Raw genomic sequence first — 15,806 nt, 5'->3', positions numbered from 1 at the left:
GTTAGGGCACTTCCTCAGCAAACAGGAGACCAGGGTTCTAGGCCCACTCAGCCAGAGGGAATTTAAACCCACATCTTCCACTTCCCAAGAACATGATGTTAACCACCAGGCTACAAGCTAGGCAGGACTGAAGGCATCCTCTATTCGCTCCCAATGTGGTTTATGCATTTTATCCAGTAAGTATTTAATAGTAATAACGCACTGGGTTAAAAACCCGAGCTTCCTTCTTCCCAGGGGAGAGCCCTTCTCACTACGCTAGACTCCCTCTCACCTGCTTGCTTTCTGACCTTAGAAATTTGCACTTACAGCCCCTTACAATAGGGCAGCTTCAATCTTGCATTTACAGCTCCCCAATAGCCCAGGGCGTAAAAGCGATCTTTAATTGGGCTATCGAGGGACTTTACCTAAAGAGTGACCATCTCCAATGGCCTTTGACAAGACTCAAAAGCTACAATGTTTATCTAATTCAAAACGGCAGATATACCAAGCACATGCAAAACCAATGTTTTCAGACACCTAGGTCCATCTTTGCCCAAGTGCTAGAATACATAGACCTCCAATGAAATATCTAAGCTTTCACATATATATAAACATTTAGGTGGACACCGCTGAGCAATGCGTTAGAGAAAGGCATGTAGGTGACTAGCACATTCAAATCCATTTCGTATCGGACCCAGATTGCTAAAGAGCAATGTTAAATGCAGCATAGGGACCATTAAAAAAAGTAAACCGTTTAAAGTGTTTAATCACCAAGGATCTTGGTTTTCTCCGTTTAAAAATCACAAATTTTCTGATCCCCCCCTGTGCAAATTCTGATTAAAACCCCAAAAATCCACATTTTTCTGTGATTAAAATGAAATTCAACTATACCTATATCTATCTATCTATCGAGGTATGAACTGAATACAATGTTTTATTGATATGTTTACAATTTTAAAGCAACTTGGAAGCCTACCAGTGCCTCAATCACTATAATAGAATAAATTCTAAATACCTATAAGTTTTGGCATTTGATTTTGGGTTTTTTTTATCATAGATAATCAGAGCTCCCTCTGCCCCCTTTTCTCACCAGGATGCGGGTCCAGCTGTGGCTGCCTCCCCTCCGCCCCCCAATACTTTGGGGCATTGAGCAGTCCTGATATGCTGTGCCCCGCCCATGCCATTGCCCCTCACTCCCAAACCACAGACCCCCAGCCCTGCTCATGCCTCTCACTCCCAACCCATAGTCCCCTGGCCTAGACAGTGCCCCTCACTCCTGACCCACAGCCCCAGAATCTGCATGTGCCTCTCACTGCCCACCTGCAGCCCCCTGGCCCTGCCAGTGCCCCTCACCCACAGCCCCCTGGCCCTGCCAGTGCCAGCCCCGCTGGAGGGGGACCCCAGTTGCCAGGGCTAGAGACCCAGGTCTGTAGTCCCCTGCCCCACCACAGCAGAACCAGAGCCCCAGCTGCCACCCGTGGGAGGTGGCAGCTGCTGTGGCCAGAGTGGCACAGCTGGAATGGAGCCTGTGGGGTCGGGAGGAAGAGATGCGGGCTGGTGGCTGCAGACTTAGAGCTCCCCACCCTGCTGCCCTCCCTAGGGGGCCTCTACAGCCCAGCAGGCAGGACCCAGCACGGCAAGGAAGCTTGGTGCCTCCACCAGAGCCCTGTGCCACCATGGCTAGGCTCCCCCTACCAACCCAGCAGCAGCAGCAGGGGTGGCGGCACGAAGCTGTGCCCCCCACTGCTGCTAGGTGGGAGGGGGTGCTTCATCATGGTGGCACCGGGCTCCTGGCACTAGCACCAAGTTTCCCTGCCTTGCTGCACTGGGTCCCACCTCCTGGGCCACAGATGCCCCCGCAGGGAAGGCAGCGGGGAGCCCCAATTCTGCAGCAGCCAGCCCACATCTGCCCCTACCCTGTACACATGTCCCCATGTCTCCCCCAGGAGTACATGCAGGGGTGGGGAGCCAGTCTCCCCCCAGACAGGTCCCATTCCCCAGCCAGGCCCTGTGGACATGCATTTCAGCCCCAGGCCCCATGTACTGTCCCAGCTGGGCAGTACCCCCAGTCCAACTCTATCCCTATGGGGGCCTCAATCCTCCCTCTGCCCCCAACTTACCTGCAGAGAGCTGTGGGAGCTGCTCTTGTGCTGTCTGGCTGCCAAGTTCATGTGTGCAGGTGCACATGCACCTGGACTCCCTTCCTGATCACCCTACTCCTGCTCCTCCCAGCCTTTTGCAGGCTAGAACTCTGCAGCCTACAAGGGTAAACCCACAGTTTCCCATGTTTTTCTCCTTAAAAAAAAAAAAAAATCCGCATTTTACCGTATTTTTCTATGAGAAAAAGAAAACCAGAATCCCTGTTTATCACTTATGAATATGCTTCAGCAAATCTATTATGACTGTTTTGTTGATCTGTTTCTATCAAACAGCAAGGGAATTTAAACTGTGGTAACTTAACCTTATTTTATTCAGAGGTAAGATGCCCCATTTTAAATTTCTATTTATTATAAGAGCACAATAGATGAAAGAGTTACAGCAGGTTCTCCTGAAGCACAGGAAATCTCTCTCTACCTATAAGATGGTATAATTGTTCATCTATTTACACCCTCTTGGAGAGAACCACAGAGGGAAAAAGGGTAATATAGCAGACTGCTGACTTGTAGGGGTTGGGAGCAAGCTACACATACCATGCTACAGGCATCAGGCTACAGAAGACTACAGGCTTGCAGGGGCTACAGCCCAGCTGCAGGCAGAAGGCCAGGGGTGGCCAAAATACAGCCCACGGGCCAAATTCAGCCTGTGAAGCAATTCTATCCGGCCCACAGGGCCCCTAAAAAAAATTAAGAAAATTAAAATGCATCTGTCCTTAGTTCCTGTCAAAGATGACAGGAACCTAGGGCAGTAGGATCCAGGGGAAGCCCTGGAAGGCTCCTTCAACAGCAGGGCCTACCCAGCCCCAATCCCACGCCAGCCCCAGCCCCTGTCCTGAACAGGCACAGCCAGCCCCACGCGGGCTGCAAGCAGCTGCAGTGCGGGGCACCAGCCACAGAGAGGGCAAGGGGCTGCTTTTTCTCCGTGCTCAACACCAGCTTGTAGACCACCCCGCTGCCAGCCTGGGCCCCATACCAGCTCCGGGCTTGCCCATCGGGGCTGCGCCGCGGCGGCAGCAGCTGAGGGCCCCCCCACTTGCCACTCTGGGCAGCATTTGCTGCTGCTGCCCAGTGCATGAGCTCCGGGCAAGTAGCAGCAGTCAACACTGTCTGGCGTGGCAAGTGGAGGGACCACAGCTGCTGCTGCAGTGCACAGCCCTGATGAGCAAGCCCAGAACTGGCGCAGGACCCATGCTGGCAGTGGGGCGGGTTACAAGCTGGTGTTGAGTGCGGGGGGGGGGGGGGGAAGCAGACCCTCCCCTGTGCTGCAGCCGCTCACAGCCTGCCTGGGGTTGCCTGTACCTGCTCAGGGCAGCCCCATGCGGGCTGCAAGTGGCTGAAGCAGGGAGTACGGGCCACAGGGCGGGCAAGGGGCCACCTTTCCCCCAAACTCAGCACCAACTCCTTCCCTGCCAGGGAGCAGGGGTCAGGGCTGCATGCTGCCCCCCGCTTGTACCGCGGAGCTGGGGCGGGCACTGGGAGTGAGCAGGTGCGGGAGCAGGGCCCGCACCTGCGTCCCAGGGCCAGCACCAGCAGGGCCCAGAGCAGGGCGGCAGGGGTACAGGGTTCCTGGCTGGCAGGGTCTCTACGGAGCCGGGCCAGCTCCCCCTTCTCCCTGATGGTGCAGCCCATCCTGGCTCCACAGACCCCTGCCAGCCTCTGCCCTGCTCTGGGCCCCATCAGTGCTGGCCTTGACACATTGATCCCAAGACATTGGGACACTGCTCCCAAGATGGTGACCAGTGGGTGGGGCACCTGTCAAGGGGTGGGGCTACCCATGCAGCCCTCGACAGCTTGCCCCAACTTGGTAAGCAGCCCTCACCCTGAAATAATTGCCCGCCCCTGTAGTAGGCACTAATTGCAGGCTGCGTAGGCGAACTGGACCAGCTGAGAAAAATAATTAGCTGGCCACAGGAAGATGAAAGGCTGCCAGGGAGAGGGGCTTTGGGGAAGACCTCATGGGGAAGGGAGCCAGAGAGCAGAGTTCAGCTCCTGGGGGAAGGAGACAGAGAACAGGAACTGAGAGCTGAGAACTCAGTGAGAGAGCGAGAAAAAGAGAGAGAGAGTCCATCCATCACAGTCAGAGGCACATGGTCTTACAGAAGCTGTATGGACTATGCTAAGTTATGTTGTTGACTTCTGATTAATGCCTGTGATATTCCTGAGGCAAGTGTACCTAGGAAATAAAGAGCTGTTTGAAGTTTAAAGACAGTCTGAGCAAAGCTATAACCCTAAACTCACTACATGAAATAAAACAGTTCCTAAAAAATGAAGCCCCAAACTATGTAGTAAGAAAAACTACAGTAATCAAGATGCAACAGAAACCTGGATATAAAAATCTTTACATCCCCAAAATACACAGTATGGTGGGTATCATCCAGAGTTGCTCCCACAGCAGTTCCATAAAGCCTTAACCTGATTAAGTCTGAAAGATGCATCCTGTCAAAACTGACCCCAGGTTTAGCAGCTGTCAAAACAAGACAGGTATCTAGCCATCCTAAGAAAACTGTCAAAAGAAACTAGGGGTAAAAAAATCAAGACAGAAGTGATCCAATGACTAAGGGCTTCATTTGTTCCACATTCAATTTCAGGGAACTAGATGACAGCCAAAGCTAAATGCCACAGACAGTTGTGCACAGCAAAGAGCTGTCATCAGGTTGACAAGAATTGAAAGATACGTTTCAGTATCCTAAGAATACATATGGGCCTAATACCTTTAGGTGATATTTTTATTCTATCGGTTATAGAAAAGCACCAAAAAAATCTGAGGAAAGCTATCAGTCTTTTGGCTTGTGCTAGGGAAGACTGCATGAATTGACAGAAATAAGAATTAAACCAGGCAAAAGAAATGTCTACTTCAAATCAGAAGTTCAAACACTGAGGCAGGCCTGTTTCAGAGATCAAAAATTAACCTGATTTCTTCCTTTCCAGGTTTTTATACACTTATACTAGTCCATGCATAAACACTGAAATCTTTTCTTATTTCTTCAAGGCTTTAAGTTACAGGACAGTATCAGTTACAGGACTGTATCAATAGTAAATCAACAGTAAATCAGATTTTTAAAAATGCAATACACATTAAAATGCTTTAAAAAGTCATATTGGTCTCTGAGGGCACCTATATACATGCTCCAGAGTGTGTGTGTGTGGGTGGGTGTGGGTATGGATGGGTGGGTGGGGGTTAATTAGAGAGGTCCTCAGATGCCACTCTAATTGATATGCCCACAGTGTCTTGTGTATTCAGCATCCTGCCTTTCAAAATGCAGCAGGAGTGCTTTAAGTAAAGCTCATTCAACACTCTGCAGCACACCGGAGCATTCCGATGAGAACACAAGCAGATTCGATTCGAGTTTGCTCGGACATGTTCTAATCAGAATGCACCAGAGCACACGTAAAAGTGCCTTGAGTGATGAGAAAGTGAAACAAAGACTTCCCCCTCCCCCTCACACTGCCTTAGAAGCAGTGGACAATCACCTCCTTAATAAACTTAAGAAATAAAAAGGTGAGGGTAAGGAAGAGAGACAGATCTTTATTCAATTTTCATTCTTTTCCTTTAAGAATTAGGCTCACTGTTGCTCTTTTAAGACAGTTGAAATTTTCCCCTGCTGACATCCATAACACCACAGATAATGGAGAGCTCAAATGAATATCCAAAGGCAAGAACACAAAAATGTTAAACTCATTCTAAGCATAACCTTATTGTTTCACAGGAGATAGCAAAAGAGAACGGAATACAATGTAAACAATGTTACCATAATATTTTCCCTTAACTCCCACTCCTGGGAAATATATTTGGATTATACTCACCAAGAGAGGCAAACTAGAAACACATCTTATCCTCTGGGATGCAGCATTTCACTATGCCCCTTCTAACTCCTGTGCCATTTGAGTATATATATGGGAATGCTATGTTATTTTTAGTATATTAAAAACAACCTAACAGCAATACCTTACTTAACTGTGCTAACAGTGTAAATTGAAGAGGTCATTGGCACAGACATCTAGAGAATTTCCTCTGGCTTAGGAAAGATAGAGAAAAGTAGGTAGGTCTCTCGAAAGAAATTATCAGAAAACCAATTTTCCACTCAGGACCCTGACAGCTCACCCAGTGACAGACATTTGGGACACAGTCAGTAGAAAAGGAAAAAAATATTGGGAAACCAGGGCTTTTAAAACTGAAATGGTCTCCCCTTCTTAAAAGCAGGTTTTGGTAAGTTTCACATTTACTCAAATATAAGACAAGGTTCCCCCACATTGACATGAGGAAAAAGAGCCTATATCTGTATACAAGAAAATCTCATTAAATACATTGTCCATCATTAAACTGGTGCTAAAAGTAGTGCATGCTCAGTAATGAAAACTAACTATAAAGCTCATTAAATGCAGCCAACACTGAGCACAACTAAAAAACACATGGCCCATACTGCACAAACATACTGATGGGAACCTACCACACAGATAGGTTAGTGTGACCCATCTGAATAAGATACCTGTCCCCCCTCAGCACCAACTCTTTTTCAAGTCATGGTGAGCCACTACATTAAATACACTTATATTTTCTATTTACTCTCACAGGTGAGCTGTGCCTTTCTTTCCTATTCCAATGAGTCCTATTTCTTCACAGCCTTAAATGTCTGGCGAACATCACCAAACATGGCCACATATAATTTACCTAGAATCCCTGTTGCCTCCTCTCTTAGCCTGTTGCATATGGTTAGTGTGGTCTCACCCTGCATGAGGTGGAGCTGGACCAGGTTGCGAATGCACCTTATCTGCATATACATTTCTAGAGGATCCCAAGAATGTGACAAAAACACCCAGTTCCTGTCATGAGGGGGGTGATATCATCATATGGATCCTCTGTGGGGAGGTATCCAGATCAGTGCTGAGCTGTGGGGTCACCATGACTTGAAATGCTGTTGTCTTTGCTGGGGCCCAACCCAATGAGCCATATAGTAAAAATCATGAGCCTTTTGGCTTTGGACTAATGGCATGCATCATTTATACTATATACAAGTAGGTACAGAAGTGCTGCTTAAAAGTGTGTTTATGGAGTACCTGTGCTAAAGCCTGCAACAGTTTCAAAAGAGGTAAAATGCATCAATTCTGGATGAACGAAGCCTCTGGGTACCTGTAGCAATTTCTCTACATGCAAGTTACTACAGATACGTTTATTTCAAGGTCAGTGTTTACAAATTTGCTTCTCACTTCCATGTGCTCAGGAAGAAGAGGGCCTGACGGTAAGGAAGGGTGTGAAAGGGCTTCAGGGTAAAAGTTCTGAGGGGGCAAAGGCAAGGGGGTTACCTGACCCCCCCCAGATTTAATTTTCCCTGCTGTAGCTGTGGGAGGGGGACAAATTCAAGGCAAACCTCCAATAATTATATTCTATACCTGGAAAATTATAACACATTTATAAATTTCGCATATATAAAATCTAATTATTGGGGGGTATTTTATAATCAGGGTTTTCTTATATTCAAGTAAATACAGTACTTCCTTGCCAAAAGGTATCACTGCAAAAGAGACAAAGTCATGCTTGCTGATAAATGAGCCAAGGGGCAAATTTAACAAACGTCTTTGTGGTAGCAGGTGCCATCTCTACCCAGGAGACATTTATGGTAAGTAGGCTCTGATACTTTTTGGGAGATAAAGTTTATCTGTGGCTGATGATCTTTCAAAGATGAAGCTTTTGAACAATATGAAGAAGGCTCATGGTTTCAGCCCAATGCATACCGGGCAGAAAAAAACAGAAGTTATTTTCCAAAACTGAGCATTTCTTCTAGGGCTTGCCTACATACATGTTTGCTCTACAGGAATTCTGTATTTCTCATCAATGTCAAAAAAAGAAAGAAGAAAAAGAAGTGGCAGGTACCACTGCAGTTTATGCACGCTTGAAGCGGGGCAAGTTCCCCAATTAAGTTTCACACTTGGCTATATCTACAGTAAGAGCTCTGATCAGTATAGCTAAATTGGTACATACATATATACTGCTTCCCAAATCGTCAAAGCGGATAAGCACAAAGGTATATTTTAGCTGCTCTTCTTGGATCTGGAACATACCCCACCCCCCACAAACACCAATGCTTTATACAAAAGAAAGAAATAATGCTTTCTTGGTAGGTACAGAGTGAAAAATAGCCTTGTTTACCAGTGACCCAAGTGTCCCGAGAGGTTTTGCAACTCTTCATTGATGAAGTTGTAACTAGGAAGCATGTCTTAATGGAAAGAAAGAACAAAGTTCTGTAGACTTGAATGAATGGGTATTTATAGGAAAAGATTAAGCCTAAATGCCTCAGAGCTTTGAGGAAAGGACAGACCCAAGATTGCAATGTGGTCCAAAGGAAGGAAGCTGTAAAACAGATAATAGAAAAACAGGCTGAGACTGAGAAGTAATGAAAAGGCCAGTGGAAGATCCTAGCAACACCAATACTCAACAGTGCTGCTTTCTACACATCTGTTCTCACTGCTTCACCGCCCCCCCCCCCCCCAACCCCGGCCTGGTATATTTTTTTAAACTCCATTCTCTCTTCTTCCCCTTTTTTGGCTTTGTCAGAATTTTTGGCGCAGTTGTAAATTAAAGATATCTACCCATCCATCAAAGGTTCATTTATGCTTCAATATAATGTTTTCTGATTCAACTCAGTCTTTTTTTAAAATGAAACATCATAAACTAGTAAGGCTTAGGCCAGTGATTCTCAACTAGGGGGACATGGCATCCTGAGGTACCATGAAATATTTTCAAGGGTACTGCAGGATGCCACACAAAGTTCACATAGTTAGATTTACAAATATGATTCACAAGATATAACCAGAGAAAACACAAAATAAAAAGGTTGAGAATCAATGGCTTAGGCAAATCATAAAATGCAAGCTTACTCTGCAAAACAAAAAACTTACTTCAGATTTACACACAGGTCTTTCATATAACACAAAGTAAAAATAAAAAGTATAAACAAACAAATTACCTTGACTGCCAAGAAGTTGAGCCCACTTTCATTGGCCAAAGCTTTAGCTATCATTGTCTTTGAGCATCCAGGAGGTCCATAAAGCAGTACTCCTTTTGGTGGCTGAATTCCCATCCGGATGAAGGACTCAGGATGCTTAAATGGCCACTCTACTGCCTGTTTCAATTTCAGTTTGACGTTATCTAGTCCCCCAATGTCTGACCAAGATACCTGTAAAAACAACAAAAAGTTTTTACTGAATCCATGCCTTAGCACAGAACCAAATATTGTACAAAACTGTGGCATAAATCTCCCTTTTCAATAAGCCTTGTTCATTAAGTTTAAAAATATACATTAAGTTTTTTAAGTTTTTTCAGATAAACACAAAACCACCCACAAAATCAACAAAGCAAGAAAAAAGAAAAACACTTCTAAAATAGTAAAGTAAAACTATATGAAGAAAAGGGGACATAAAATGCATACTGGACATCTATTTCAAATGCCAATTGCTAGCTGTACAAAAATACAACATAGTGTTAATTTTAGTACATAGCTGATAAAGACAGTAAAGCCATTAAAAGATTCCCATCATTTCAATTCCTGGCTGTGTGGTATTCTATAAATATGACCACCCTTCCAGAAAAAGTACCATATGAATTTAATAGGTTACTATATACCATCTAACACACCAACACCAAAAAGCAAAATAATTCAGTAGCATAAGAACAAGTGGCTAGCGTTTTGGCATGCTGCTCTAGTAGCCCAATCTTCCTAACTTGTCAATGACAGCTTCTTTTTACCTGCCAGTCCCAATACTTATTTACAACATGCTATTTTACTGTGTACTGTAAAGTACTATGAAAGAACACTGTCCTATATTCAAGCAGTTCTATTGAGTCCTGACATGCTTAAGTGCATGAATTATTTGGGATCTGTATCACTCTATATCATAATTTATTTACTACATCATAGATTCATACTCTGGACATTTAACTAGCAGTTATATAAAAAATAAGATGAACATTAATTCACAAACAATTACATGTTAAAGGAGGAGAGGCAGGATCAACACATGCATATCAATATGGAATTCCCTCCATTAAATGTAATGTTGCATATTTTAAAATATGTGCTACTTTTTTTCTTATATAGTTATAAAGAAAACTGAAAACTTTTTACATCTGTGACACACTTTCTATGAGCGTGCCAAAGGGTCTGCCTGTCTCTCCCTTTTGTCAGCTTCAAGGGTTAAAAACATTAAGCAAGCAATTGAATAGCTTGACATTGTCTTGAGGAATTCACCCCAGGTCTTCAAAGATAGGGAGCCAGATTTTCAGAGACATAAAATGATGATTCCACTCTAGAGATTCAGCTGTGCTTGGAAGAATAGTAGGCATGGGACTGCACTGTTACAAAAGCCTACTATAATACATCAGCTTTATTCCCAACTTTGGAAATTGTACTTCTCCAAAACTAAAATAATTAGATAGTCCGCTTTTATTACATGGCTTTACTTGTACTTTCTGAACATTAGAAGCTAAAAATGTGCCGATCACTTCTCAGTAAAGTAATTCAGCCTAAGAACAAGCATCAACAGGGTATTTAAGAAGAATAAAACACTTCAGAATTGGTGCTCAGTATGGTCAAATTCTAAACCAAATAAAACAACTGTAATAGCACTTTCGGTGTCTTGCTTTAACAGAAGGGAAAATAATGCCAATCAAAACAAGCACAAAAGATCTATACAAGTGGGACATAAACTCAAAATTGACCTGCGGTTTTAAGTTATTTGAAAAGTAAGAAGCTGATGACTTGCTGCCAGAGGAGGTAGTCACCCACACAAGGAAATTCTATGGGAAACTGTTGCTGAAGCTCTGGAAAAAGTTCTGCTTAAAATAGTTGATTTGTAATGGTCACTTTTTCTACCTCTTGAATAAATAAATAAATACTTGAAATACTGAGGAAGCACACAAAAGTGCATGTAAAATTACCTAAGAATACAGATGAATTCACTGTGGGGGAAGATTAAAAAAAAGAGAAACAAACTCAATAAAAGGTCAGAGCAGAAAGGATAGCATCAGGAAAAGCAAAGGAATCCAGTAGCAGGGGAATTAGTGGTTAGGGCCTTTGTACTGCCAAAGCAGTTTGCCAATTTTACTAATCTGTCAATGCCAATTTTTGCTACCTGACAGTGCCAACACTTATTTCCAAAGTGCTGTTTTAGAAAAATGCTATGAAAGAGCACTTTTGATTTTATTCCATCATAGAAACAAGACTGAATGAACATGGACTGACTAAATAGTTGTAAATGGGCTGCCTATGGTTCTGCACAATGTTGCTTGGAATTCTGACGTTAGGGAAGGGAAGAATCAAGAGTTTCTGAAAATACCGAATGAAGTAAAAAACAGTCATCTGTGAAATTTCCACACATGTAATTCAACAAAATAAGAAACCGCGATACATTTGCAGATTCTTAACTAGCATGATGCAAAGACAAAGTCATAAAGCAGGGCTGCCTAACTCCTCAGCAGCTTAGGGCTGTACAGCACAAAACTGGGACTAAGGGTCCTGCTCTACTGCATAGCCAGCATAGGCAGTGTAGGAAGCTTGGTCTGGTCCCCAGAGGCAGGGGTAGGAGGTAAAATTTGAAGGAAGGAGGGGGAGCCTAAAGATGCAGGCAACCACAATAGCAGGAGAAATGAGGAGAGTGGTGGCTGGATGGGAACCTGTGGTCCTCATGTGGCTCACCAGCTGTCTTTTAAAGTAAGACCCTCTCCTGCCTGCTCCTACTGCCTCCCCCACTACTGCAATGGGGGAGACAAATTTCAGATCAACACATTTATACATTTTCCATGTATAGAATCTTTTTCTTTTTTTTGGGGGGGGGGGGAGGGAGAATCATCTGGATTCAGATAAATAATGTTTTGATAAAGACAGGAAAAAATATTTTTCCTCTATTTTCTTAATAATATAACTGAAAATGCTATGTTTTAAAATTCATATACATTGCCCAAACTAAATATAAAATTAATAAATCAACCTTAAAATAATAACAGCAGCATAATCATCCTAGGGAACATCAAGAGATATAAATTAGGCCTGTCTAAATTTACAGCCCCACATTATTTTAGTATTATATAGATTCAGACCTGTAAAAAACAAAGTAATTGTTTCAGCAGTAAACACGCTGTCTTTCTAGCCAGACACAGGAGATCTTGTCACAGAAAGAACATAGAGACGAATAAATTCTTATAATGAATTAAGTTATCCGGAAGCTACTAAAACTTTCAAAAGCAATATGCAAAATTGGCTTTGTGGTAACCTGGTACAACCAAAAAAAGTGCAGGAAAAGAATGTATGGAAACTGTATTTCCTCTAAATACATGAAAAATTTAGATTATAGCAAAAGTATAGAGTCAAATGACTTTAAGCAAGCTGTTCCACAGCTACGTACTATTTACACCAGCAAGATGGGCGTATGTGAACAGAGATAAAAAAGACAGAGGTAAAGGGAAGCTTTCCAGAAAGATAGCTTGCAAGTCAGTTTCTATCCTAGAACATGCCAAACGGAAAAGCCACTGCTCAATCCCTAAAAGCTATATTAGAACGCATGATGCACTGAATTTTTAGCTAAATTTGTTTTGTCTGTAAGACCAGATAAGAACACTATGAAACTATGACTATAAGACAACGTTTCAACTGCTATTTTTCCTATTGGAAATATTTTCTATTCTGAGTATGTTTTTATTGAATTTGTTTTTTTCTTCTTTCTATTGGGAAAGAAAGTAGAACGTAAGCCCAGCCCAATGATAAAACATGAATTAACTTAAATATATCATAACATCTAAGAAAGAAGACACTAAATGTTTACATGTACAATTTTGAATAACTTTAAATACCTCTGTTAAACACAAAACATATTCATCACATCAAAGAAATAACTAATGAATCAGTTGGATACTCTCTGTAAATTGTCATTGGATAGGAAAAGAAGTTTGGTTTCTAACAACATATGCAACGTTCTGTCACTTTATGAAATATTTGAAAAAACTACCCACAGCCCTGGGCTCAGCAGTATAGTGATCACACTTTGCTTATGTAGGATTCCTGGGCTTCATTACAGACCCAAATCTAACTCACCAGGTTTCATAGTCGTTAGGGGCTGGAAGGGACCTTATAGATCATTGGGTCCAGCCCCCCTGCACTTGGGCAGGAAAGACTGCTGTTAGTAGAGAGAAAATTGTGATGCAGAACAGTAACACCCAAGGGCTGTTAAGCAGCAGCAATGAAACTGTAAAGCAGACACTGCACCAAGGGAAATAAAGCTATGCATAACATGAATTGTAACTAATACCAATTATATACACTTTAATAAAGGACATTATAAAAAAGGAATTTACTGAAACTGAATACTAACCTTGAGACAGGCAGTTCATACTATGCATTAAATGTGAGCATGCTGCACCCAGCCAGAGTTGCTGGAGACATTCTGTTTCTGTGGGGTGAACACTTATCCAGATAGTGAGGTGGTACACTCAGCGTCCATCAAGTTCATTGGAATGGTGAGGCAGTGTCTTGCCAGGGCCTAAAGATGTGGAAACTGGTCACAGAGTCCCAGAACACAGGCACAGACACAGGCATCTGGCACTCTGAAGAGTCATGTAAACAGCATGTTCACTGTCATGCTCTTTCCCCCATCCTGGGATTGCTTTCAATAGCTGAGGGTCACAGCTCAGCAAAATACACCTGGTTGGGGTCCAAAATGTGAACAGCACTAAGGAAAGGAGCACCTGGTTGTATGAACTGCAGTGGCAATGACAGGTCATCCCTGTAGTGTAGTACTGGTTCAGCTTCATAACTATGGCCTGGAACAGGTCCTTTCTGTGCTGGTTTTCATGAGGACAACTCAATAGTTCTTGTGACTCCCTGTCTTCGACCCAGCTTATCAAATCCATCAGCTTGTTGTGTGCAAGGTGGATCACAGCCTGCCAGCCTTCAAACCACGTCAGGAGCTCTATAAACCGGGTGGCACTGTCAGCCACAAACATCACTTGATCGTGAATGTTGCCTTGCCCTAAGAGACTGCAAAGCTTGAGCATGCGCTGTGTGCTGGGTGCAATTTCCAGCTTCTCACTCAAACTGCTGGTAGTGCTGCATATGCTTGGCATAGCAATGGGCTGCACTGAACCATGAATTTCACTGTGTAAGCACAGGCTCTGGTGGCAGCAGCACAGTACCATGTGAGTCCCCACTTCGACTGACAATGGACTCTCTGTCCTGGAGCTTACGTCTTGGACAGTGCTTGAAAGATTTCTTGAAAGACGACACCAGGCTATCCACCTTGGGGAACTGCATGTGTCAGATGTCACTTACTATGGACAGAATGTGCTCACCGTAGGGGACGTGAACAGTGTTGGGCATCATTACTTGGAACACATCACAGAAAACCTTGCACATGTACATGGCATTGTCAAACAATGCTGAAATCTTAGTTAAAGTCTACAACGTAGCTGACAATTACCTTCACAATGGCTTGGGACAGTAGAAAAATTCATAGACGTGAGGTAGACCAGCTCTGTTTAAAACGCAGACAGGTCCTAGTTGGTCCAGCAGCACAGAACAAATAAAATGTGTAGCACATAGTTATTCTGAGAGTCGGTGGCTTCATCAGCCGCAGTGGAATGGGACTGATGCTCTGCCAAAGCAGCCTTCGTGGACTGTACATGCAAAGCAATCACTGAAGGGAGATAGTCTTGGCAAAGGTTGTGGGCACATGGAAAACTGCCAGCATTTGGCACATTTTGTTTCAGACAGTCCCTTAACTTTGGGTGATCAAGTTTCTCCAATGGGATGTTTGCCACTGCGAAAGGCTACACAAGGGAAAATGCTGCTTCTTACCTTGCCAAGCTACTTTCTGTGATCCTTTTAAAAAGGGAGGACATGGTCACGTGCTTCTTGCTCTGATCTTCAGCCTCTGTAGCAGCCTCCCTCCATGTATGCCTCGGACTCCAAGTGCCAATCTATGATGGTTTTTCTGAACACATCCGGAGTTACACTGCAGGAAGTACAGAAGAACCTGCCTCCATCTGCATGCAAGATCCCTGCAGCATATTGTGCCCAGTGCTGAAACATATTTGGCCGGACACACTGAAGAAGAATCCTCCTTAGGTGGGTGCATGCATGCTGCAGGAGCATGCCTATGGGCGCTTTAAAAGCCAGCACCTAAACACTCCCGCTTCCCTACTGAGCCTACGTCAGGGGCTGAGCCTCGATTTGCTCCCTCTCCACCCCCTGCCCTTCCCCTGTGTTGCAGGACACAAGGGCTCCCTTTTCTCTACTTGCAGCTTTTAGTTTTTTCCCCTCTTGCTCAGCAATTTTGTGCCTTTTTGCAGGGCCCACCTGAGATTGTGGTTTCCATAAAAATCACAAAATCACAATTTTTGTAGGTCCCTACCTACGTCACCTACCAAATTCGCAATTGCACAATCCACAAATTCACAAATTCTGAAAAACGGGTTCCACAACTTCAGCAGGCTTGCTGCAAAAAAAAATCCACCCCCCCCCCAAACGAAAAAAAAACTTTACTGGCAAGCAGAAAAAAGGGCAGGAAGTCCTGGGAATGGGAGGATTGGAACAGCCCATTATTTTCTCAGACCAGGATCACCTGGGTCTTATATATACTTCATCCTTCTCAGGCAAAGATGATCGCATCCAGCAGGGGGAGGAGAGG

The 15,806-nt window shown here is 43.8% G+C and overlaps 1 protein-coding gene across 7 annotated transcripts in view; it reads right to left on the bottom strand.

Annotated features, from left to right (window-relative positions):
- Positions 1-15,806, bottom strand: part of AFG2A (AFG2 AAA ATPase homolog A) — a 327,870-nt gene that overhangs the window by 249,634 nt on the left and 62,430 nt on the right. For all 7 annotated transcript variants that reach the window (XM_019494631.2, XM_019494643.2, XM_006263434.4 and 4 more), the window contains one exon: positions 9,098-9,307. In XM_019494631.2, the coding sequence (XP_019350176.2) occupies positions 9,098-9,307 (210 nt within the window). The remainder of the gene's footprint in view (positions 1-9,097; positions 9,308-15,806) is intronic.

The sequence above is a fragment of the Alligator mississippiensis genome, chromosome 2, assembly GCF_030867095.1.
Source record: "Alligator mississippiensis isolate rAllMis1 chromosome 2, rAllMis1, whole genome shotgun sequence".
NCBI lineage: Eukaryota > Metazoa > Chordata > Crocodylia > Alligatoridae > Alligator > Alligator mississippiensis.
The sequence above is the reverse complement of the archived record's forward strand: the minus strand, read 5'-3'. Positions and strand labels throughout refer to the sequence as shown.